General features: G+C 33.7%; 1 protein-coding gene across 1 annotated transcript in view; it reads right to left on the reverse strand.

Moving 5' to 3' along the window:
- Positions 1–27,453, reverse strand: part of ABCA13 (ATP binding cassette subfamily A member 13) — a 288,890-nt gene that overhangs the window by 205,884 nt on the left and 55,553 nt on the right. Inside the window, 8 exon segments of the mRNA XM_049777030.1 lie at positions 4,577–4,883; positions 6,990–7,166; positions 9,945–10,035; positions 12,579–12,692; positions 14,371–14,510; positions 20,631–20,808; positions 21,673–21,837; positions 22,668–22,862. Of these exon segments, the coding sequence (XP_049632987.1) occupies positions 4,577–4,883; positions 6,990–7,166; positions 9,945–10,035; positions 12,579–12,692; positions 14,371–14,510; positions 20,631–20,808; positions 21,673–21,837; positions 22,668–22,862 (1,367 nt within the window).

Here is a 27,453-nt window from a genome sequence, read left to right on the forward strand (position 1 = left end):
GTGTTTCATGACATTCGCCCAAATTTAGAAAAAATTATAGATGAGTCTCTGCCACATTTGATTCTCAGAGACCCTTTATGACAATGTTTTTTCACTGCAACAAGAGCCATTTGTGGAATTTTTAATTTAATGCATAAATCTCTTCTCAATCACCTATACTTGAAAAGTAAAAGTCAAATAGAAAAGAAAATTTTTGATGCATGATCATTTTTCTGCTTATAGTAAATACAATTATTCATCCATTTTTGAATCACAATATAAAATTAACTGTCATAAAGAAACTCTGGAAATATTTTTAATTTTGTGAGTTACAACTACTTTTGCATCATTATTTAATAATCTTCAATGTAGATACAAAAATTTTCATAAATCATATCAACTTTCATATCCAACAAATGTTACTATTTTCCTCATAGTAACATTATTTACAAGAAGAATAAATATGAGATTATTTATCAAATTAAAAGCAACTACTATGGTGGTAGCACAGTGCTAGGGCTATTGCCTTGTACTCAGCTGACCCAGGACAGACACGGGTTTGATCCCCAGCATCCCATATGGTCCCCCAAGCCAGGAGCAGTTTCTGAGTGCAGAGCAAGGATTAAACCCTGAGTGCGGCCTGGTGTGCCCCCCCCAAAAGCAACTTTAAGAAATTGTTATGATTAAGGGACCCAACCCAAGTTCAATCCCTGACTCTAAATGACTTTACTTTTTAATTGCTTTATTTAAGTATCATGGTTATAGAATGTTCATAGTTGGGTTTCACTCATAGAATGTAAACCACCCTTCACCAGTGCAACTTTCTCACTACCAATATCTCCCATTTCCCACCCACTCTTGCCTATAGCTGAGATAGGCACTCTCTCCTCTCTCTGTCTCTCTCTCCCCCCCAACACTGTGGTTTGCAGTATTGCTGAGAGAGGTGTCATGCAGTTCATGTCCAGCGTGATCAGTTGCATTGTCATAGTAGACCCTTCTTTACTCTAACTGCAATAAACATTCTTTGTAACAAGCATACTTCCATGGACTATTCCTCCAGATTCTCATCTATATTGTCTCTGGTTATTATAACCATATTGTCTTTTTTTCTTATAATTTATATGTGAAGGTGGTTATTCTATGTCTATCCCTATCCCTCTGATTCATTTCACTCAGCATAATAATCTCCAGGTCCATCTATGTATAACCAAAGTTCATGATCTCATTTTCCTACCAACTGCATAGTATTCTATGGTGTAGATGTACCTCAGTTTCTTTATCAACGCATCTGTTAGGCACCTGGGTTGTGATGAATGAAGATAATGAAATAACTCAAGGGTGAAATGTAAACTTCAGAATCTAAAAAGAAAAAAGAGAGGAAAGAAAGAAAGAAAGAAAGAAAGAAAGAAAGAAAGAAAGAAAGAAAGAAAGAAAGAAAGAAAGAAAGAAAGAAAGAAAGAAAGAAAGAAAGAAAGAAAGAAAGAAAGAAAGAAAGAAAGAAAGAAAGAAAGAAAGAAAGAAAGAAAGAAAGAAAGAAAGAAAGAAAGAAAGAAAGAAAGAAAGGAAAATAGATGAAAGAAAGAAAGAAAGAAAGAAAGAAAGAAAGAAAGAAAGAAAGAAAGAAAGAAAGAAAGAAAGAAAGAAAGAAAGAAAGAAAGAAAGAAAGGAAAATAGATGAAAGAAAGAAAAATAGATGAAAGAAAGAAAGAGAGAGAGAAAGAAAGAAAGAAACAAAGAAAGAAAAACAAAGAAAGAAACAAAGAAAGGAAGGAATGAAGGAAGGAAGGAAGGAAGGAAGGAAGGAAGGAAGGAAGGAAGAAAAATAGATGAAAGAAAGAAAGAAAGAAAGAAAGAAAGAAAGAAAGAAAGAAAGAAAGAAAGAAAGAAAGAAAGAAAAGAAAGAAAGAAAGAAAGAAAGAAAGAAAGAAAGAAAGAAAGAAAGAAAGAAAGAAGAAAGAAGAAAGAAAGAGAAAGAAAAAATAATGAAAGAAAGAAAGAAAGAAAGAGAAAGAAAGAAATAAGAAAGAAAGAAAAAAAGATAGAAGAAAGAGCGAAAAAGAAAGAGAGAAAGAGAGAGAAAAAGAAAGAAAGAAAAAAAGAAAGAAAGAAAAGAAAGAGAGAAAGAGAAAGAAAGAGAAAAAGAAAGAAAAAGAGAGAGAAAGAGAGAAAGAAAGAGAGAGAGAGAAAGAAAGAAAGAGAAAGAAAGAAAGAAAGAAAGAAAGAAAGAAAAGAAAGAGAGAAAGAGAAAGAAAGAGAAAAAGAAAGAAAAAGAGAGAGAGAAAGAGAGAAAGAAAGAAAGAAACAAAGAAAGAGAGGAGAAAGAAAGAAAGAAAGAGAGAAAAAGAAAGAAAGAGAGAGGAGAAAGAAGAAAGAAAGAAAGAGAGGAAAGAAAGAAGAGAAGAAAGAAAGAAAGAAAGAAAGAAAGAAAGAAAGAAAGAAAGAAAGAAAGAAAGAAAGAAAGAAAGAAAGAAAGAAAGAAAGAAAGGAAAGAAAGAAAGGAAGGAAGGAAGGAAGGAAGGAAGGAAGGAAGGAAGGAAGAAGGAGGGAAGAGAAAGGAAGGAGGGAAGGAAGAGAAGAAAGAAGAAAGAAAGAAAGAAAGAAAGAAAGAAAGAAAGAAAGAAAGAAAGAAAGAAAGAAAGAAAGAAAGAAAGAAAGAAAGAAAGAAAGAAAGAAAGAAAGAAAGAAAGAGAAAAATAGATGAAAGAAAGAAATAGAGAAAGAAAGAAAGAAAGAAAGAAAAATAGATGAAAGAAAGAAAGAGAGAGAAAGAAAGAAAGAAACAAAGAAACAAAGAAAGAAAAACAAAGAAAGAAACAAAGAAAGAAAGGAAGAAAGGAAGGAAGGAAGGAAGGAAGGAAGGAAGAAAGGAAGGAAGGAAGGAAGGAAGGAAGGAAGAAAAATAGATGAAAGAAAGAAAGAAAGAAAGAAAGAAAGAAAGAAAGAAAGAAAGAAAGAAAGAAAGAAAGAAAGAAAGAAAGAAAGAAAGAAAGAAAGAAAGAAAGAAAGAAAGAGAGAGAGAGAGAGAGAGAGAGAGAGAGAAAGAAAGAAAGAAAGAAAGAAAAGAAAGAAAGAAAGAAAGAAAGAAAGAAAGAAAGAAAGAAAGAAAAGAAAGAAAGAAAGAAAGAAAGAGAGAGAAAGAAAGAAAGAAAGAGAGAGAAAGAAAGAGAGAGAAAGAAAGAGAGAGAGAAAAAGAAAGAGAGAAAGAAAGAAAGAGAGAGAAAGAAAGAAAGAAAGAAAGAAAGAAAGAAAGAAAGAAAGAAAGAAAGAAAGAAAGAAAGAGAGAGAGAGAGAGAGAAAGAGAGAGAAAGAAAGAGAGAGAAAGAAAGAAAGAAAGAAAGAAAGAAAGAAAGAAAGAAGAAAGAAAGAAAGAAAGAAAGAAAGAAAGAAAGAAAGAAGAGAGAGAGAAAGAAAGAAGAAAGAAAGAGAGAGAGAAAAGAGATAGAGAAAAAGAAGGAAAGAAGAAAAGAAAGAAAGAAAGAAAGAAAGAAGAAAGAAAGAAAGAAAGAAAGAAAGAAAGAAAGAAAGAAAGAAAGAAAGAAAGAAAGAAAGAAAGAAAGAAAGAAAGAAAGAAAGAAAGAAAGAAAGAAAGAAAAAGAAAAAGAAAAAGGAAAAGAAAAAGAAAGGCAAAAGGTCTCTCGGATGTTCGCAGAGGAGAGGGTAATGTGGGGGCCGGAGGAAACTGGGAACGTTGGTGGCAGGACATGTGCATTTGTTGAAGGATGTTGTATGACTGAAAATCAATGATGAACTAATTTGTGACTATGGAAAATAAAAGCTGTTTTAGGAACAACCTTGTAACCATGGTGTTTAAGTAATGTAATTTATTTTTAAAAGTTTAAAAGTATAAAAAACACACCTTTAAATTCTACAATAAGAAATTCAAGTATACAGCATGTGGACTCTAACAACATTGAATTGCCTTTTTGGAAGTAGCTCAATGAACAGACGTTAAAGTACATTATTGAGAAAATAATGTAGCTGTGTATTGACTGTTAACTAAACTCACTGTGATGAACTGTTGAAAAGCATATAGAAGTCTGAAGTCATGTTGTACACCTAAAGTAATGAAATATCTGCCAATCCAAATTGTGACAATGAATTATTAATGCAAGATAAATTACTAGGTAAGATGATGGTTAAAACAATAAGATACTATTTCTGCAAATATTCTCCCTTCACTTATAAGAAAACAAGATATTTTGTTTCAGCCAGGAGTCATGTTTCATTATCTAAAATCAGGATTACCTTTAGAATCCCACCAGTAAGAAAAATCACCTCCCTTTTTCGCTATATCATATCCCTAGAACGATATGCAAAGGCCCTGTAAATTTCTTTCGGATTTTTTCTGAAAGGAATAAAACAGAATCTTAATACCACTTAATGATTCGATTCTTAATAATCTACTCAATTATTAATTCTTGAGACTTTTAAAAATGAACCTTAATACATCAACAAGAGAATAGAGTGCCTTGAAAAGCACTTGGGGAGTCATATCAAAGAGTTTCAAAAGAGTTTGCTCTTTAGTTTTCCAAATGTAGAGTCCTTCCCACTGTGAAGGACCATTGAAAGAAACCTTGAGCCTGACCAGGGTACTTACAGGTCACTGGTGTGACAGGGATATGGGATTGCCTGTGCCTGCGTGCCTGGCTCCGTGGCTTCTTGCCCAGTTTGCACAGAAATGATGGCTCTTTCGATCATGTCTTGCAATGGGACAAATACATAGTTGTATTTGAATCCATCAGTCGGGAGGCTCTGTGGATGAAACTTCCAAAACGGATTTTTCACCACATCAGTCCTGAAGCTGTAGAGCACACTGGTCCGAATTGTGTATGTGATATTGCTTGGCAGCTGGAGAGATTCTGATGTGAAGTTCTTATCAGCAGAAGACTTGTTGAAAATGATACCTGGTGTCATAAAGTGCAAGATGGGGATCAGCACAATTCAAAGCAGTTCGCATGTTGTCTGCATGAGACGTGGCTTTGAAGTGGGAAGTGCTTGAGAACAGAACTGTCTGTTTCTGCACAGGCTGCCTGACTGTCCTACAGAGGCAAAGATGCTTTCAGTTTTAATGGGGCAATTAGTGGTAAATTAATAAATTTACACTAAGCTTCCTAACCTACATACAGAGCAATCTTTTTTAAAAAACTTAAATCATACAGTCTTGTAGTATGTAGATAGTACAATGTGTAAGGGGTTTTTCTTGCATGTGGCTGATCCAGTTTCAATTTCTTGCACACCATATGATCAGTGAGCCCAATAGGACTGGTGCTTTAGTGCTAAGACAGGACTAAGCCCTGAGTACAGATAGGTCTACTCCAAAATCATATATATATGTATATACATATATGTGCATATATACATATATGTGTGTTTGTGTATAATCTTTAAAAAATAATAGTCTTGTAATTAATGTAAAGTAATTTGTCTCACTGTTTTTACAAGAATTAAAAAAAATTACATGAGGCGTTGAAAACTCGGTTCCTTATTCCTTATTCCTGAAGCATTTCTAAGCCATCTTTGGTGCTATATAATCATATTTCTAAGTCGTCTTTCATGTTATTTATCATTAACAATGTAAAAATTGTTGTGGTATAGATAGATAATGATATATTATGCATCTCTATAAAAGAGCAAATTTATGCAATTTGCAACAACCTGTGAAAGAAGAGTATATAAAATAAAAATGCGATTTTAATCACTAGGACAAAATGGTTATAGAAATTAAAATACCGCTTCCATTTATCTCTAATGAAGCAAACATGAACAATGGAAAGATTAAAATTCAAATATATAAAATCAATGTTATACCCCATTGAAAAATGTATAGATGGATTGGTGGATTGGATTATACTATCCCAAATGTTGAAATCATAAGCCCCAGTACTTGGAAATATGACCTCTCTTTGGAGATAAAATTTCTTAGAGGTAATATGTAGAGTTGTGAGATAATCAAATTAAAAGGGTTACTGTGAATTTCAATATAACTATTGACTGTCCCAATGAAAAGGGAAGGTTTGGACACAGACATGAAATAAGAAATGACACACAATATGGAGAGAATGCACGTTTTCAAGACAAAACAGAGCACCAACAGCGGACCAACTCTTAAAATCAAGAAACATGACTTCTAACCACTGTGATAAAACACATTTATTTGGGTTAAGTCTTAAAGTTTATGGTATAGTGTCATAGAAGCATTATAATACTAAACAAAATAGGACTGAAGTGATAGCACAGTAACAGGACGTTTGCCTTGAACATGTGTTTAATCCCCGGCATCACATATGGTCCCCAGAGTCTTCCAGGAGCGATTTCTGAGTGCAGTGAGGAGTAACCTCTGAGAGCAGCTGGGTGTGGACCATATACAAAAAGCAAGCAAACAAACAAAACTAAACAAAATAAATAATTCATTAACTTTAAATAATATAATATAATTTTATATATTAAAAAATCTTAAAGAAATGAGCTATTAAAAATGGAGTTGAATCAGCTACTGTCTTTTCTCCTCATGCCCTCAGAATAAAAATAGTTTAGCTTATAAAAAGACAGAGAAGGAAGCAGATAGATGCTTTACATGCTATTGATCAGGATTCAATCCCTAAAAGGGACCTAAATGGTCCCTTGAGTCTTTCAGGAGTGATCCCTTTAGAGAAAAGCCAAAATAAGCTCTGATCACAATCAGATGTGGCCCCCAAACAAAATAAAGAACAAAAAAATGAAGGTAGAGTTACAAAATATGGGCATAATTCAACTGAAATTAGTTGTTTAAGATTTAACCATAATATTAACCCACAAGCTAGTAAAAAAAAAATACAGTTAAGAACTTTGGCACCAGGATGTTGGAATACTTGAAGTTGGTATCTTTGAGCATATTTTATTTTAATTTTTAAATAATATCTTTAAGCACCATGATTACAAACATGTTTGAAGTTGGGTTTCAGTCATAAAAAGAACACCCCCTTTACTACTGCAACATTCCCACCACCAATGCCCCCCATCTCCCTACTTACTGGCCAAGAAATCGTTTTTTTGCATGAATTCCCGAGCTTTAGAGTTTAGGACGGTGACAGAGTCCATGGGCTGAAAACGATTTAATGACACACAAGAAGAGAGATTAACCAAGATGTGGCCAAGGAAACTGATGTCTCCAGCACCTGTGTTGTTCAATGCCTCATGGAACATCTCTCCTACAAAAATGAAAAATTAAAAGATATCTTAAATTTCTCAATCCAGCAGTATCAATCTCGTAAAAATAAATATGGAAGTGAGTTTAATTATTAGAAATCTATTACTCAAGAATCCAATAGTTGAAATAATATTTCACTGGTCACATTCATTTCATGTGAACTGCCATTTATAGACATTTTGCATAATCCTCTCAGAAGAGGATGTGGAACGAATACACAAAGGGGAAAGAACAGAAACATAAAGCAAGAGAATATAGACTGTTACAGAGAGTCCAACAAGACACTCTACATTGGAGTCAAGAAGTAGTCATTTTGTGAAAGTCAATAATTTTGTAATATGATTTCAAAAACAATGATCAATATTTTTACATTGAGAAAAAAATGTTCTCCTTTAATCTATTTGATTTATTCCAATAAAGATATTAACATTGCTACTTTTATGTGACTGACCCAAGTACTAACCCAAGCACCATTTATGACCATAAAAGTTATCACTTATGAACCACCAGAAAGGATCTCATAGCACAAAGCCGGTAATAAACCCTAAAATCCACCAGGCACTATATGGTGCCCCAAGCCCCCAAGCCTGCCTGAGTGAATAGTCAGGTTTATGGCTTGAGCATCTCTGGGTGTGGCCCACTTAAAAAAAGGCAAAAAAATTAAAATTAGAAAAGAAATAACCCGGGGCCAGAGCAGTGGCGTAGCAGAAGGGCATTTGCTTGCACAGAGCTGACCCAGGACAGACCATGATTCGATCCCCGGCATTCCATATGGTCCCCCAAGCCAGGAGTGATTTCTGAGCACTTAGCCAGAAGAAATACCTGAGTGCCACTTGTTTCGGCCAAAAAAAAAAATAAATAAATAAATACCAAAAATAAACAAAGAAAGAAAAAAAGAAACAATCTAATCATAGATTGACATATTGACAAAAAATATATAATATATAAAAAGGAAATCCCATTTTCAACGAAATGGGTGAACCTTTAGATAATTAGGTATAATGAAAAAGATGAAAAGAGAGAAGCCCTTTAAACACCATCTGATTTGACTGTAAATGTAAAGTGAAGTAAAAAAAGCAAACAAAACACTTTTTATATTCAGACAATAAATGGTGGTTGTCAAACGGAAAGGCCAAAAGTTTGGGAATAAAGAATGAAGAGGGTCAATTGAATGATAGTGAATAAAAACTTTAATCATGTCTGGCCTCTTTTATGTATCTAAGGAGGTGAACTTTTGATGTTTTATGTTTACATAGCATTTTATTTGTTTGCTTTAGTTTGGCAGTCATACCCAGAAGTGCTCCTGGTTTACTCCTGGTTTTGTGCCCAGGAATCACCCTGGCAGGACATATGGAGGTTCTAGGAATTGAAAATCTGGGTTGTCCATATGCAAGGTAAGTGCCCAACCCTGTGAAATTGCTGTGACTCCTTAAGTAGTGTTCATAAGTGTAGTTTAATTGCTTAAATATTGTTAAAATGAACACTGGTGAAGGATGAGTGTTGGATTATTGTGTAACTGAAACTCAACTAACGAGTACTTTTTAACACTGTGTCTTACATTGATGTAGTTATTAATATTATTATTTGCTAATTATTTATCATATTAATTAATAACATAAATATATGATAAGAGACTATTAAATGCAATAACATTTATTTCTAAGGTAGCCTTTTTAACATTAGCCTTTCTAATGTAGCAAATCCACCATTATTTATTTTTTAAAGATGCAAGTACTGTGTCTATAAATGCTTTACTTTTTATTTACTTCTGTTTAGCCCAGATCATCTTTCTAATATTCATAGTAACATTCTTTCTTCCTCTTCTGTTTTCAAATGAATTAGGCTCCTGACAGCATCCTAGAAAGTTTTAAACAAACTCTAATTTTTTTTTGGTTGTTTTTATTTTAGGGCCACACCCAGTGATGCTCAAGGGTTATAACTGACTCTGCATTCAGAAATCGCTCCTGGTTTGGGGACCAAATGGGACACTGGAATTCTAACCACTGTCCATCCTGGATCAGCTGCGTGCAAGGCAAATGTCCTACCCCTGTCTTCTCACTCCAGCCCTAAATCTAATTTTCTTGATTTCAAAAAAACCACTATTTCCAAATACAGTCCCTGCTCTGGAGAGTGTGATCATATTTCCATAAACCTACACAGAATCCCCATGTATTCAAAAGATTATGTCTAAATATCTAAGTGCAGTCATAAAACAATAAATTGTAGACATACAATAATTTCTAATAACTTTTTATTATGCTCTCCACATTTTAAATTATTCTAACATTTGTCACTATAAACTCAATAAAAGCAGTTTCTCTTTCAACATACTATCGAATTAAAGTTTCTTTTTTGAAATTTTGTATTTTTTTTTTTTTTGGTTTTTGGGCCACACCCGGCAGTGCTCAGGGGTTACTCCTGGCTGTCTGCTCAGAAATAGCTCCTGGCAGGCACGGGGGACCCTATGGGACACCAGGATTCGAACCAACCACCTTTGTTCCTGGATCGGCTGCTTGCAAGGCAAACGCCACTGTGCTATCTCTCTGGGCCCTGAAATTTTGTATTTTTTAATTAAGTTTCTTTCTATACTAAGTGAGCAAATCAGGAACCCACAACTATGAACAAACGTTGGATTGTTTTTAGCTACATCCATTAATCTTATTATAAGGATTCAGAGAAAGAAAGGATGAGTAGCAATGTCACTCAGGAACATGATAAGAGGACTCTTGTGGATTATTGGAATATGAAGGTTGTCCTCCACCTGTATCCTAAAACTTACCAAACATTTGGAGATTTTCAATAAGTTTGTCTACATCAATGTGTAACTGATTTTCTATGTAGTTTCTTATAAATTTGTTTCTTAAGACTTCCTAAAAGAAAATAATGTAATCAACAACAATAACTACAAATTTTCTCTCATAAATTATATTATTCAAAGATAAGGAAAGATGAAGTAACTTCACATAAAGTGAATAAATATAAAATACAGTATATTATGAGATAATATGTGATATGAATGTTACATTTCAAAGCAAAAGTATCAAATAAAACCACTTATTTTATAATTGTAATTATGCGATAATCTTAAAAATTAAATTAAATAAATGTCAACATGTGGGGAAAATTTTATAATGAAACTATACTTTAACCTTTTATGTAAGATCCTTATGTTACCTTTCCACAAGTTAGGAAGGTTCCTTGTTATAGAAACACTCAATAATTTTTAATGTTTTCAAATCCTATCTTAATTCCAATCCCCATCATTGGTAATACCTCCCGCAATCCTCGCCATTCTTTTTCTCTAATTAACAGATATTTCTAACTCTGCTTTATCTGTTAATTTATTTACTTTGGAGAGTTCTTTAATATTATTTTCAAATTAGCAAAAGATTATTTTATGATCAATGAGCAGTGCTTTCACATGCATCATACAACCAATACATAACTCCAAATCAGCAAAAGGGACTGAAAATGGTGGTACCAGTACCAGGATTAAGTATCAGAGTATCAGGGTGTAAACTCGCGGGGATTAATTGTTGCTCATTAGATAATAATTGTATGCAGTTACAACTTAATTTTACCACATAAGCTTTCAATAATAAATTCCCAAATAATGCCCTTTTTCTCATATCTAATTCATTATGTTATGGTTTTAGTTCCAATTTGTCGAGGATCAGAGCACTTCTTTATAAAACTCTGGTATTGATATTATTTTTTTGTTTTTGGAACAAACTAGGAATGCTTGGATTTTACTCTTGATTCTGTAATGAGGGATCACTCCCTTAATCTAGGGGGATCATTCATACAAGGAAAGTGTAGCTATATGTATGCATACATATTATATACTCACTGAACTATATATCAGGTCTCAGTATTAACTTTTTTTTTTTTTTTTTTTTTTGGTTTTTGGGCCACACCCGGTAACGCTCAGGGGTTACTCCTGGCTATGCGCTCAGAAGTCGCTCCTGGCTTGGGGGACCATATGGGACACCGGGGGATCGACCGCGGTCCGTCCAAGGCTAGCGCAGGCACCTTACCTTTAGCGCCACAGCCCGGCCCCCTCAGTATTAACTTTTTAAAATAGATTAAAATCAATTAGAATTTAAGCTATTTGAAAAATTGTACAAAATATTTTATAAATATTCTTTAATATCAACAACACTTCTAAGAGATCAACTATTGGTTTTGACTGACAAAATAAGTCAGGATCATAATATGTAAAGGTACTAGCAATTTTCTCTTGTGGCAGATTTAGATAATACAATTGCCAGGTATGACCAATGCAGGGATACAAAAACCCCCTTGAATAGAATTCTACTTCTAAGCAATCTAGCACAATGCACCAAACCTGATTTTCTAAGGTTTAATGATCCTTCATAAGCATATATGACAGTATCCTAAATATATATATATACATATATATATGTTTATATATGCTACAATTTCAACTGAATAAACAGCTATAAAAACTACCCATTCTTGAGAACCTTAGTGTCTCAATAGATGGTGTTATGTTTTACTTTGGTATAAGACTACATTCACTATTGTAGTACAAAAAGAGCTTTGGTAAAGGAAAATATATTTACACATGTATTTTAGAAAGCATTCCTTGATTATTCTATTTAAAAATCAATTCCTAAGCAAGCAAATTAACTACCATTGTAGTAATTAGTAACTTGAGTTATCATAAGAATGAAAGTCCTAGAATCTACCAGAAAAAGTCTACTACTATTTATTTCTTCACAAAAAACGAATCCCAATTTGCATGGAAGTTTAATGAGTAGCCATATAAAGCAGGACTTGAATATAATTAGTGAATCTCTGAACCATGTTCAACTACTTGTCTGATGAGCTAGAACCAGTAAGAAAGAATAAAAATTATTGCATATTTTCCAATGACACCACCTCCAAAATCATTGTGATACATGCTTTCATTCAATTGCTGATTAAATATTAACTATAAAGAGTCAGCTTTGTCTTAAATTACAGCTCAGTGTTTTGGTAATATATTAGTCAGTTAATATAAAACATTAGGTAATTATAATTGATTATATTTGTAGAGTAGTGTAAAATATGAAAACCTCCCAAATAATTAATAGTTTAAAGCAAAGGCACATATTATTTCCTTCATAATAATAATCAAATTAATAATGTTCAATAATTTCAAAATAATAATAAGCAAACTATTGATTATTTTTACAACTAAACATATTCCATGGGAAAAACCTAATAATTTATAAAAATGTTATTACCTATACTCAATTTACATTAATAAACTAATCATTTGGGAGAGACCTATAATATAGAATCTTCTAAAATGCAACTTTTATTGGTGAATTGCCTTGTTGGAATGTTGATAGTCTTTTGAGAGAAGGTCTCACTCTTTTGAGAGAAGGTCAAGCTTCACACTCACCTGCAGTTTGTTTAGCATCTGATCATTTCCATTGCTTCCAAATATAGACGACATTTTTAGCAATCTTTGGGTTAAAGCCTTAAACTTATCCACAAAATTAAAAGTATAATTAGCCTGCAAAATAAAACATAGTTGACTGCATTTCCAGTGTATCCATGCTGGGTAAGACAGCAATGCTGTGGAAAATACAAGAGAGTATTTTATATGTATTGGCCATCAAAACAAACATATGCCCTTGCCAGATCCAGACAAGTATAGATAATCTCAGACCATGAAGAACTCTAATATCATTTTTAATAACTGAAACCCAACTATAAATATGTTTGTAATGATGGTGCTTAAATACATTAATTTAAAAAATTCTTACACCTTCTCTTTCAGATTTTGTTTTGAACTCTATCCAGGATATGTTTACTTGTTCACAATAACATCTCCAGTGTATAGCAGATATAATTGTCAGATATTTTATATATATATTATATAATTATATCTGCTATAATAATTTACATAAAGAAAAATTTCCTACATTTTCTCCCATATTATATGTTCTAAAAGAAATCTGTGATTTATAAAATAAATAAATCACAAATTTATTTTAAGATATATGACACTAATAAGTATGGAATAAACCCTAGTATGTCATCTCATTTAATGCTAATAGTTGATCAAAGTGAATTGGTATGATTTTATCACTTTTTTCCAAAGTTATTATTTCCAAATAATTAGATAACATAAAATATTAATCATTTCTGCCCTAGAGAAAACAATCCACTATTGAGCCACTTTGGAGAGTGCACCTTCATTGTAACTTCATTGGCCAAGTTCCACAGATTCATGACTAATCTCCAAATCTCAGCAGAAATGCAAGTACACCTGGTCTATTGGCTGACATTTTGAGCATACTTGAGGAGGGGGGTGGACCCTGCCCTGTTGAAGTCCTAACAGTCACACGTATATTCACAACCATAACCATAACCATGTCAAAGGCTTAATTCATTATTTCACAATTAATCTCTGTTAAAAAAAACTGATAAAAATTCCAGGTATACTAGTTTGATCTGCCTTAAAGAATGTCTCGTGTGCTTTGGAGAAGAATGTATAGAAATTTGGACATGTTGTGCAGTCTCATATTACTCCAAGGATCCCGGGAGCTCCAGTATCTAAAGAACTGGGCAGATGAACTTATAGGGCTGCTGGGGATTTTGGCAGTGCAGAAGTGGGATAGAGGGAGGCCTCTCATCCCCACACCAAGAAGATCCCACAATTTCCAGTTCCAAACTAGTATATCTGGTGAACTTCTTATCATGAGCCAATTCTTCCATTCCTTATCTCTGGGCATTACAATAATGTCGTTTATTTTTCTTAAAACCCATAGATAAGGGAGACTATTCTGTGTGTGTCTCTCTCCCTCTGACTTATTTCACTCAGCATAATGGTTTCCATGTCCATCCATGTATAGGAAAATTTCATGACTTCATCTCTCCTGATGGCTGCATAATATTCCATTGTGTCTACGTACCACAGTTTATTTAGCCATTCATCTGTTGAAGGGCATCTTGGTTGTTTCCAGAGTCTGGCTATTATAAATAGTGCTGCAATGAATATAGGTGTGAGGAAGGGGATGTGTTGCATTTTTGTGTTCCTATGGTATATCCCTAGGAGTAGTAGAGCTGGATCGTATGGAACTCAATTTCCAGTATTTTGAGGAATCTCCATATTGTTTTCTATAAAAGCTGGACTAGACGGCATTCCCACCAGCAGTGAATGAGAGTACTTGGATCGGAGAACTTACCTTTTGGATGACCTTATTAATATCTGGTGTGTTTGGTGTGTACAATATTTTTCCATGTAATATGGGCTTTAGGAAATACCAGATCAAAGCACCATTTGGAAACCGTAGAATTTCCTGATAAAGCTTCAAGCAAAAGAGTGCTGTCAAGATTTTAAGAGACGTAAAAAGTATTAAAATTTGGTACAAAATTCTCACGTTAATAGGTGATTCATTTACATTTCTGTGCTGTTTCACTTTTAATCAGTGATTTATACATATTTTTTATTATACAAATTTAACTTGAGACAATGTATTCCAGATAAATTTTTGTCACTACCTATGCTGATTCTTAGTTTTTTAGCATAAAAACTCATAAATTAGTCACGTATAACTTTAAGACTTTCAAACTAAATGATCAATAAGGCTACTAAATAATTTCAATGAAAATTAAATGGTGCTAAAAATATTTCACTGGCACTGATTATAGAAAAATATTTTCTGGAGTGATAGCACAGCAGTAGGGTGTTTGCCTCGCATGAAGATGACCCAGGACATCTTGATCACCAGCATCCCATATGGTCCCCCAAGCCAAGAGCAATTTCTGAGCCCATAGCCAGGAATAAGCCCTGAGCAGATGTGGCCCAAAAACCAAAAAAAAAAAGAAAAAGAAAAATATTTCATCAGTCACAGTATTGATGCCACAATTAAGCTTTTCTTAATAAATTAGATATACATATTACAATTGTATTTTATTTGCTTTATTTATACAAAACTTCTAAATGTATTGTTTTATACATGAATCCAAATTAATTAATTAAACTTAATTAGAGCTCTAGTTATTACATAGTAAACGAGAGCTATAATAATGCCATTATTAATTAATTTGGTGGTTGTGCTAGGTGAAATCACCCCACATGCTGTATCTCCCACCCCAGGTGAACTAAATTAGAGTCGCTGCACGAAATAATCTATACCAGGCTGAGGGTAAAACATATATATTCAAGGGGGCCGGGTAGGTGGCGCTGGAGGTAGGGTGTCTGCCTTGCAAGCGCTAGCCAAGGAAGGACCGCGGTTCGATCCCCCAGCATCCCATATGGTCCCCCCAAGCCAGGGGCGATTTCTGAGCACATAGCCAGGAGTAACCCCTGAGCGTCAAACGGGTGTGGCCCAAAAACCAAAAAAAAAAAAAAAAAAAAAAAACATATATATTCTAGCAATCTTTTATCTCATATGAGAGCTAGATGCCCTACGGAACGGTCATTTTTATTGAGTACAGAGACCACCCACAGGTGGGGTAGGAAGGACAAAGCAAGGACAGGAATCTCAGACTACCCTGAGTTAGTCTTGCCCAAGTTTCCATGTAAGAAAATCTCTGTTTGGGGGTAAAGCCAACTTGTAAACAAATAGATACAAAGAAATCTGGGATGGTTTTTGTTTCAGTGAAGCAAGGTATAATCTAATGGCTGCCCCCTTTTGGTTCAAAAAATTGAGAGAAGTACCTCATGTTATGTATGTTATGTTGTTCTCTGCAAGAGGTGGGAACCCCAGATCAGAACAAGTGGCTGTTATTTTGCAAAGGCACAGAGAAAGTGGGCTGTAATAGCCTCAAAGTTTAAATTGTATACATCATTCTCAAAACAATCAGCTTTTCTATATCTTTCATATCTTATACATATCGTGAATTTTTCATAGACTTCTTTGAACATAAACATTAGAACTTTCTGCAGATACATTTAATTTGAAAATTCTTAAACATTCTTACACCAATAACTATAATATGAGCCTAGAATAGTTAAGCTCTTTTTCATAAAATTCTTTAAACAAAATCACAAGAACATTTCTGTGGTTATATATACAGTTTGAAGAACGTTTGCTAAAACATTCTTGTAATGAGCACTGTAATAAGAGTTTATAATATTCAACTTCCTATTCCATCTCCTTCTATTTACAAAAAATTAGACATTTTGCAGACAAAATTTTGAGAATAAATTGGTAAATAATATGCACAACCAAACATCACCATAATTGGGAAAATGTCACTATGGAAACTGAGAAACATTAAAAACCTAACAACATTATGTATTTCACCAGGACTGTGCAAACTAATATTAAACCATTAAAATTGGATACAAAATTATTTTTGCAGTGGGTTACAAAACAAAACAGTAGCTATTAAGATCCATAGAGATAAAAACAGTTCAACCATCAATATAGTGATTTATGCAAATAGGGGTAAGAAATTAACCTAGAGAAAGTTAATTTTTTGGAGGTAATTTAGGTGCAGGATAATCAGGCATAAAGAATACTGGAGCATGATAAGCAGAATGCTAAGATAGTTCCTGCTCACTTTATATAGCATGGTGGCAGACCACTTCACTCTGTGGCCACACATTCCTCCTAGTCAAGGAATGCCAGCACCGCACATAGTAAACATCATTCTATGACTGTGAGTATGGAGAAACAATGCAGGGCCCAGCCATGCTTAGAGAATAAAGATGGTAGCTCTGACGACCTGAAAAATACCAACCACCTATTTACACTCTCAGATAAAGATTTTAGAGAAGAAATGTGGAAGATATTCATAGAACTCAAAGAAAGCATGGAACAAACAGAACATGACAAATAAGAATCAAGAAGACCTGAGAGTAGAAATAAGAAAACTTCAAATTAAAATAACAAGACTTGGGGCTGGAGAGATAGCATTGGAGGTCAGTCATTTGCCTTGCATGCAGAACGTTGGTGGTTTGAATCTCAGCATTCCATATCGTCTCCTGAGCCTGCTAGGAGTAATTTCTGAGAGTAGAGCCAGGTGTATCCCCTGAGTGCTGCTGGGTGTAACCAAAAGAAACAAAAAAAATGAAATAACAGGACTAAATATACTAAATATAGTAGGCGAAATAAAAACCTCACTAGAAAACGTCTCTAACAGAGTACAGTGGCAGAAAACAGAATCAGTGAGCTAGAAGATGAGGTGCAGAACAACTCCATACAAAATAAGAGGTTATAAAATAGCATCAAAATAAATAATCACCCTGTTACCAAAACCAGAGATGCATAAAAAAGAAAACTAAAGACCAAAATTCTTTATGAACAGTGATGTAAAAATCTTTAACAAAATCCTAGCAAATATGATCCAATGCCTCTTCAAGAAAAATCATACACCATGACCATAATAGGATTAATTCCAGAGATGCAAGAATAGTTTTACGTACACAAGTCAAGCAATGTAATACACCACACCAATGAAAGGAAAATTAAAAACCATATAATCATATCAGTAGATGCAGAGAAAGTATTTGATAAAGTTTAACACCCATTTATGATAAAAACTCTCATTTTTTTCATTTTCATGAAATAAAAAAATTAAAAAAAAAACTCTCAAGATGGGAATGGAAGGAACTTTTCTCAATATAGTCAAGGCCATCTATCACAAACCCATGGAAAATATTATTCTCAATGGGGAAAAACTTTCAGTTTTTCCTGTAAGGTCTGGCACAAGCAAGGCTGCCCTCTTTCCCACTCCTATTCAATATAGTATTGGTAGTACTTGCAATAACAATTAGACAAGAAAAAGATATCAAGAGTATCTAGATAGGAAAGAAAGAAGTCAAACTCTCACTGCTTTCAGATGACATAATACTATGCTTAGAAAATTCTAAAGACTCTAACAAACAGTTCCTAGAAACAATAATTCATATAGCGAAGTGCATGCTACAAAATTAATGCACAAAAGTTAATTAACATTTTATACACAAATAATGATAGAGAAGAAGTGGACATTAAAAAAAACTCATTTAAAATAACACTACAAAAATTCAAATATTTTGAAGTCAATTTACCTAAAGAAGTGAAGGACCTATACAAAGAAAACTATAAAATATTGCTTCAAGAAATAAAAGAGGACACAAATAAATGGAGACATAGACCATGCTAATGAATTTAACATCATTAAAATGGCAATACATCCCAAATCATTTACAGATTTTGTGCAATCCCTCTAAAGATATGTATGACATTCTACAAAGAAGTGGGTTAAACACTCCTAAAATTCATCTGGAACAATAAACACCCAAGAATAGCTAAAGCAACACTACAGATCAATAGTCATTTAAACATCATGGTATTGGAATAAAAACAGAAAAGTCTCTTCAACAAGTGGTAATGGGACAGCTGGTCAACCACATGCAAAAAGCAAACTTGGACCTTTATCTAACACCATACACAAAAGTCAAATCCAAATGGATTAAAGACCTCAATATCAGACCTAAAGCTGTAAAATACATAAAATAAAATGTAGGCAAAACACTTCATGACTTTGAAAACAAGGGCATCTTCAAGGAGCAAACACTGTTGGAAAAACAAATGGGATTACAATAAACTGAGAAGCTTTTGCAGTTAAAGGGAACAGTGACTAGGATAAAAATATCACCAAAGAAATGGGAGAAACTATTCACACAACACACCTTAGATAAGGGGCAAATATCTAAGATATACAGGGTACTGACAGAACTTAACAAGAAAAAATATCTAACTCCATCAAAAATTGGGGAGAAGAAATAAACAGAAATTTCTTCAAAGAAAAAATACAGATGGCCAAAAGGCACATGAAAAGATGCTCCATATCACTAATCATCAGGGAGATGCAAATACAAATAATGAGTTATCATCTCATGCCACAGAGACTGGCCCACATCACAAAGAACAATAACAATCACTGCTGGCGGGGATGTGAGTAGAAAGGAACTCTCATTCAGTGCTGGTGGGAATGCTGTCTAGTCCAGTCTTTTTAGAAAACAATAAAAAAAAATGGAAATTGAGCTCCCATATGACCCAGCAATACCACTCCCAAGCAAATATCTTAGGACCACAAAAACAAAATACACTAATGTCCTCCGCACTTTTATGTTCATAGCAGCACTATGTACAATAGCCAGAATCTGGAAACCATAGATGAGTGGCTAAAGAAACTGTGGTACACCTATATAATGGAATGCTATGCAGCTGTTATGAAAATGAAATCACAAAATTTGACTATACATAGGTGGACTTGAAGACTATTATGTTGAGTGAAATAATTCATAGGAAGAGAGATAAGCATATAATAATCTCAATCATATTTAGTATTTAAGAAAAATAAAAGACAGAATAATAACAACACCCAGAGACAATAGAGATGAGTGCTGGAAGGACCAGCCTATGATAACAGGATTATCACAGAGTGGTAAGTGCAGTTAGGAAATAACTACACTAACAGCTAACATGACAGCAACAGAGAGAGAAATACAATGCCTGTCTAGAAAACAAGCAGGGGGTGGGGGAGGTAGGAATAAAGAGACAATGGTGGTGGGAAAGTCTCACTGATGAATAGGGGTGTGCATTTTATGGCTGAAACCCAATTACAAACATTTTTGTAACCATGGTTTTTAAATAAAGAAATTTTTTTTTATAAAAAGACAAAAAATTATTCAATCTCATGATTTTCACAACTTTATGCAGTGGGTTATTTTTCTATGATTAGATTAAACTAAGATTAAGGATAGAATCAGTTGACCAAACACGCACAGCTCATTAGTGGAACTGGACTGCTGAACCCCAAAATGCTAACTATCATATTTGTTTTCCCTCAGTAATTATACTTTAAAGTATTCACTTAAATTGGAACCAAAAACCACTTATTTTTTTACTATCACTTTTCACTGAGTTTTCTAGAAGTTGGACCAATAGAAGTTCAGTCAGAGTTCTTGTTGGTATATTATATAGCGATTTTATAATAATCAGTATAGTGCTACTGGAATCCTTGCCTGGAGTCCATACAATTACTAATTATATTCCAAGAAATCCCAAAGAGTGAGGAATTAGGTGGGTAAGACACTTTAGACAATGTCCTTGAAGTCATAAAAGACATTGCAGTAAATTTATTCAAATACTAGAAGCTAACAAAGCTAGCTTGAAATCTTACTAAAGTAAAAAAAATTAAGCATGAGAGAATAAAACTAAGAAAATCTTTACACACCTTCTGCAAAAAAAAAAAAACACATGAGAATTGGTAACAACAAGAAAAGGGCCCAAACTGTAGCACAGAGCGTAGGGCATTTGCCTTGCACATGGTTGACCCAGTGCCTAACCAGGGTCAATCCCCCAACCTGCCAGGAGAGATTTCTGAGTGCAGAATCAGGAGTAATCCCTGAGTGCCTCCAGGTGTGGCCCAAAACTCCCTCCAAAATATATAAAACAGGGATAAATATGAAAATTAACATAAATAAAGATTTATATTTTCATACTTGAGTTTTCAGGAATGTGGAACTTTTCTTTGTCATCTTCCAAAAGTTCATCAACTCTAGGCAGGTCAATAAATGTGTTAGTATTGCTCAAGAAAGACCCTTTTTCCTTGCAAATCATCTTCATCACAGACTGAAATAAACCAAAGGCTGAATTTCTGGCCTGATTATCTTGTGGGACCTGAACACACACACATATGAAATGAAATTAATCAATGACCTAGAGCCCTAACAGACTCCAGGAAGCACATACAACCTAAAATGTAGATAATACATAATTTAGAGTTATTTTACCATGTCTATAATACTTTTCAAAATTACCAAAATAATTTTTCTGATGTCTATACATTTGTAGAAGAGACGAATGCCTCGAACACAGAAAAATAAATTTGTTTATGCAGTAGTAGTTCCTAAAAATCACTATCTCATACTAAGTGACAATATTTTTGTGCCTTTCTCTTGTCAAATTTTCCAGCTACATGATGGCTGCCAAGTTATCATTGTAGTGAACCCATTGGTGGGCAATTTTATCTGTGAAGTAACTATGACAATACTGCTCACAGGCTACCATTTTAACATCTTTATTCTGGATATGAACACATACTACTCTTGCTACATAATCCCACACCATTCAGAAGCAAAGTAAAAGCTAATGTCACATGACTAACTGCATTCATATTTGTATTTACATTCTTAGATACTGATTATATGACTAACTGCATATATGAAAATGTTTTTCATTTTTTTCAAACGAATTTTCTCTCTGAGTCAAGTTAAATAGGTTCTTTTTAGTATAAAGTTTACTGATGTCTTATTTTACAGAAAAGCCTCTACAATGGGTGCAAAGTGACTCAACAAAGACTCTTTAATTTCTCAGAAAAGCCAGGCTCAATTCTATAGCCCTTAGAGCCACTAAAAGATATTCGAATTTCTGTATTTTGCTGTCTAATTCTATATTAAGATTTTATAGAATTAACAAAAAGATTTAAAAAAATACAATAATTCAATGAAAATATTTTTGCAGGACTCACTATTAAACACACACCTGTTGGAAGTTGGACTTATCTAGCAAGGAAGTGATTTGGAACGAGTGAAGAAATTCAGGAAGGTATTCAAGGGTGCGGCCAGCTTTTGAAAGCAGGCGGTTGAGGCTGGAAACGAGGTCCAAGAGGGAGCCAAGCATGCCACTGGCATCTAGAGGGATCATAGTCTCAAAGGAAAAACACGACAGTAGTCATATATAAGCAACATACAGATTTCCATTCTGTCCCAGCATTTAGAGCAGTGAAAATGTGATAATTCGAATTCCTTCCCTCTTGAACTTGAGAGACATCTCTTTATTTAATATATATTAATACAATTTTTATGATTTGTTTTGTGTAGAGGGAGTACAGTTATTTTTACCATGTAATGTCTTTAACATTCAACTGAAAAGCCCATGTGAGAGAGACTAGGCACTGTCCTGTATATGCAATGTAAATAAGACATAGGCCACATATCTATTTTCATCATTAAATTGTGCTTTCAAAGCTGCCATTGACAGCAAAATGTTATTCAAAGCTACAAGAGTAATATGTATTATTGTAGATTATAATATTTTATTAAATATGTATTTATATATTGTTATATATTGAATATACTATATTAAATAAAAATACATTATATCCACATAATATACACACACCTTGAGTACCCAAAGCAGAAATTTTACCAAAAAAGTTCCAATTAAACCATTATTATATATGGAATTCTTTATACTTACCATTTCCCTCTCTATATCATGCAAACAACATCCCATCTTCCTATCCCTTTTCATACTTAATAGAGTACTCTATGTTGTAAATGTAACTTTATATATGGTAGTAAAACTATATATTTATAGATGACTTGCTTTATAGTTCTATGCACTCCTTTGTGGTATTCTGAACCCAAACACACACTGTCCCTGATATTTACACATACTCCTTGACACAACACACAAGTAGCCTCTCCGTTCTCACACCGACAAAGAAAACCATGCCACACTGACGTTCCCCTTACTTTGTAAAGGACATTTCGAAGGTTCAGGTTCCGACTCATCAATATAATGAGCGAATACACTTTGGATGCAGGCATGCCACACAGTTCTTTTATTGCAAACCAAGAAGTGTTAGTCTCGGGAAACTCCAGCAGGAGATAAAGCATGTTCCAGTCACATCTTCCAGATAAAGCTATAGTGAGGGCACTCAAGATAACCTGTTTCAAAATGTGAGGGTCAGACATAAATATTCATGGCATGTAAATCCAGCACAGAGTCCTTCAATGATAAATCGTGTCAAGTTATTATTGCCTTTCCTACACATCTATGTAGCTTGAAAGGGGAAGGATTTGAAAATCCCCTCCTTACTCTCATATCACTGAAGCTTTAAAAAATGCATAAAAACAAGCACACATATATGCAACCGCATGAATATCATATAAAAATAAAGATATACACATAAGCCCATATATACAATCATAAAATATTATGCACATACTTATAGACATGTATAAATAAACACTGGCTCCCATATTCAAACTATTAGATAATTATTGGAGGTTGCAAATTTCCCTTTCAAATAAAGAGTGACCAGACATCAGATGGAGTGCTTGCCTTGCATACAGGTTCAATTCTTGGCATCCCATATGCTTCCTTGATCATCTATGGTCCGCTGAGTAAGTACCCCCAAAATAAGATAGAATTAAACAAAGATAATTTCTAGCAGAGGTGTGTTATTTTTAGCAGGATATTTGTTTTTACTGAACATCTTTGGACACACTAATTGTTTTCAAGGAGGAAAGCTCAGAGATGGTCTCATTTTGTCAAGTTGATCATTTTAAACTCGAATGAGCAGGGAACCATTAAAGAAGACACATATCTTTAGCCTATAGCTAAAGAGAAAATCCCTTAAGGCAAAGTGGAGGATGAAATGTTCAGAGAATGCTTACAGTATTCTGTAGAATCAAAAAAAAAAATTGGGGGAAGGAACCAAAATGGAGAAAGTTGGCACAGATATTGTATTATTCTGAAGAGAAGTAGATACCCTACATATCAGAGAGGAGTGTTATCAGTCAACTCCATGCCTGCCCTTTTTGGTTCAGACTACTCACATACTGAGGAGACAAAAAGAACTAGGAGTAACTGATGGTAGGGAAAGTCCTGAATAAAAATTGAGGGTTGGTAGATGCCAAAAGTGTGTTAGGAAGAACAGGGTGTAATTCCATCTTTAGCTACACCCCAATATAACTCTTACTGTATCACCTCCAAAAAATAACTCCATGTCTTTTGGTCTCAATTTCTTCTCAGTGCAATGTAATACAATGATAATAAAACTAAGAAGAATTCAAAGGGCGCATCAATTTAAAACAATTAGAACAAGGGCATTTAGGGTTGGGTAGCTAATTGCCCAATAACTTCCATTTTCATTAATAGAAATTTTCAGCAAAAAGTTTGATTAAAATATATGAAGATATAAAGAAGTATAAGAATTAGGTGGTTTCTTGGGCAAACACTATTAAATTTTAGAAAAAGAATGGAAAAAATCAAAGCAAAATAATCCCTGTGTCTGCATGTTTCTAAATACAACAATCTGCATAGGCTAGGGTTAAAAAGCACTCTTAATAAATTAGTGTGCATTGAGGTTTTATTCCCATTGTCTGATAATTTGTTTTAAGGCTCTTTTCCATTTTCATTTGTGAAGTCATGAAATTTTTCTATACATGGATGGACATGGAAACTATTATGCTGAGTGAAAAAAGTCAGAACAAGAAAGATAGACACAGAATAGTCTCACTCAAATATGGAACTGAAAAAAATAAAATACATTATTGTAATAATATACAGAGACAATAGAGATGAGACTGGAAAGACCGGCCTATGATATGAAGCTTACCACAGAAAGCAGTGAGTTCAGTTAGAGAAACAGTTACTCTGGCAACTATCATGACAATGGTAGTGATTGAGAGAAGTAGAAAGCCTGTCTTGAAGAGAGGCAGAAAGTAAAGGAGGATGGAAGTGGGGGCATTGATGGTGGAAAGGTAGCACTGGTTAAGCAGGATGCTCTTATTTTAGAAGTGAAACCCAACTACAAACATGTTTGCAATCATGGTGCTTAAATAAATATATTAATTAAAAATACTTGAAATAAATAAATAAAAATAAGGTTGCTGGTACCATGGGTTTGACACCTGCCTTTAGTTAGCATCGCAGTTTCAATTCTACAGAAAATAAAATTCCTGGAGCGCACAGCTACATGTTAGGCCATAGGAAACATGCAAATTCTTCAATACTGATACTCCAGTAGAAATACAAAATTAGATGTTGAAGTAGCATAGAAGCTAACTAATTTTAACAAAAACACTAACTCAACTAGCAGAAAGCTGATTAATGAACCATTGGATAATGACTTAATGATCCTATTGTTATGTATAAATATTTTCATAATTTTTACTGAAGGATTTTTTTGATAATCCATGATACATTTCATTATAAAAGCAATGTAAACTAAAGTATTTTATGCCTGTCAAGGGTACAGGCTTAGGGGTGGATGGAAAACTGGAGACAATATTGGGTGGAATGTTAAACTCATAGTGGGTTTCATATTAGAACATTGAATGCTAGAAACAACTATATTATAATTTTGTAAACCCTGTTGTTTAAATAAAGTAAAATAGTTAAAAAATTTAAATGACTTATTTCTGATAAACTAAAGTAGTAATATGAAGAAATAGATCAGAAAATAATTCAGTAGAAGCCTAAAGATTTGGGTTTTAATTCTAACCAGCTTGCTAGCCATGATCTTGAACCCAAGATGAGAATACACATATTTGTGAAAGAAAAGAAATGCCTTTTGAAATAATGATAAAAGAAGCAATAGATATCTTTAGTACACATTCAATTTATCAAAAATATAAGTGAATAAAGAGAAAATGAAGATAATATAAAAATTACTGATAACATATATATGTGTATATATACATATATTAGAGACTAGATGAAAACTTATATTTACTGAAACCAACTAAGCATTGTCCTTGTCTCTGGAAGGACAATAAGTTAAGCGAGTCTTTAATTTAGTTTGTCTGATTTGGAATATTAAATTAAAACTTTAGTTTTGTCTTTTTTGTCTGCTTAAGGAATAAAACTCAGAGATGGTCTCATTTTGTCAAGTTGATCATTTTAGACTTGAATGTGCAGGGAACTATTAAAGAAGACAGATATCCTTAGCCTATGGCTATAGAGAAAAACCCTTAAGGCAAAGTGGAAGATGAAATGTTCAGAGAATGCTTACAGTATTTTGTAGAAGCAAAGCAAAGTGGAGAAAGGAAGCAAGATGGAGAAAATTGACACAGATATTGTATTATTCTGAAGAGAAGTAGATATCCTACATATCAGAAAAGAGTGTTATCACTCGGCCCAATGCCTGCCCTTTTGCTTTTTTTGTTATGCCACCAGATTAAGAAATTATAAACTAAACTTGATAGAGTGGTGATGTAATTGTGAGTACATTATACCCATAGTCTATTGAATTTACAATCTTGTTTACATAGTTTACATAACTAATGGTGTCATTCTAAGAGATAGATGGTTAAATGACCCTGATGAACCAAAAAAAAAATCCCCTCTAGTCATATACTAATTATGGATTATTTTTCTGGAAAAAGTAATTTTTTTCCAGAAAAAGGCAAAAAGAATGATTTTGCCAGATCAATGCTTAATGCATCAAGAACAATTTGTTGCAATTTTTCAGATATCAAATTTTTAGTTTTCAACAAATACAGTGTGTCATAGAGGCAGAATAAGAACCAGTTATCTCCAAAGTGTTTCTTATCAGTTAATAATGAAGTCCAGTGAGCCTCATTTGGCCTCATATGAGATAGAGTAATGGTTCTGCATTCATTAAATTTAATACTTTGTGCCCAAGGGAAAATGAGAAATGTCTCCAGAATGCCTTCCCTTTTAGGGATGTTCAGGAAGATATCAGAGCTCTCCTGATATTTCTTTCAATATTCCTCTGTAAGTATGGTGGAAATGAGAGTATATCTGCTGTGAAACTTATAAATGATCAACTTCCAAATGTGCTCAACCAAATGTGCTCAGTTGTTTAAAGATAAAAATAAAAGGAAAGTAACGCATGTAGCTCTAAATTCTATTTGTATCCTCCATATAACCTCACTGTTAATTCTAAAAGAATTAACCCGTGATGAAATTCCTACAGGAAAATTGTATGCCTGAAACTCAACTATGAGTATCTTTGTAAAATATGGTGCCTCAATTTCTTAAAATAAATTTATTAAAGATTAAAATTTTGACCCAACACTAAGTCCAAGTCAGTGTAAAACTGGAACTGATAGAATGATATTCCAGCATAAGGGAACGTAGGAGCACTTTACATGTGAGTAGAGGGGTGTAGGCCAGGATTGAGGTGCACCACAGGCTCTTGAACCCAAAGAACCATGAGTTTGTGACTGTGAGTAATTAGAATATGATGAAAATAAACAAGAAAGGATAGCACCAAGTTGGTACTCGCAACCAATTCTTTGGGAGCTGGAAAGGAAATAGCCATGTGTCAGCTAGCCTAAGCTCTTCCTTTTACTCTTTCCTGACTCTGTCTCTTTAATCAAAAGAATCTCTTTAGGACTTTTGCATCTTTCTTTTATAATCAGTTATTTACCATCTATTCAATCTGACTTCCAATAACAAGCCTCCACTTCATACACATGCTTATAGGATTTTACTCTTTAGTTAGTGCTACCACTCCATAGAATAGTTAGTTCCTCATGGTACAGAAAATAGAAAGGAATATTT

The sequence above is a fragment of the Suncus etruscus genome, chromosome 7, assembly GCF_024139225.1.
Source record: "Suncus etruscus isolate mSunEtr1 chromosome 7, mSunEtr1.pri.cur, whole genome shotgun sequence".
Lineage (NCBI taxonomy): Eukaryota > Metazoa > Chordata > Mammalia > Eulipotyphla > Soricidae > Suncus > Suncus etruscus.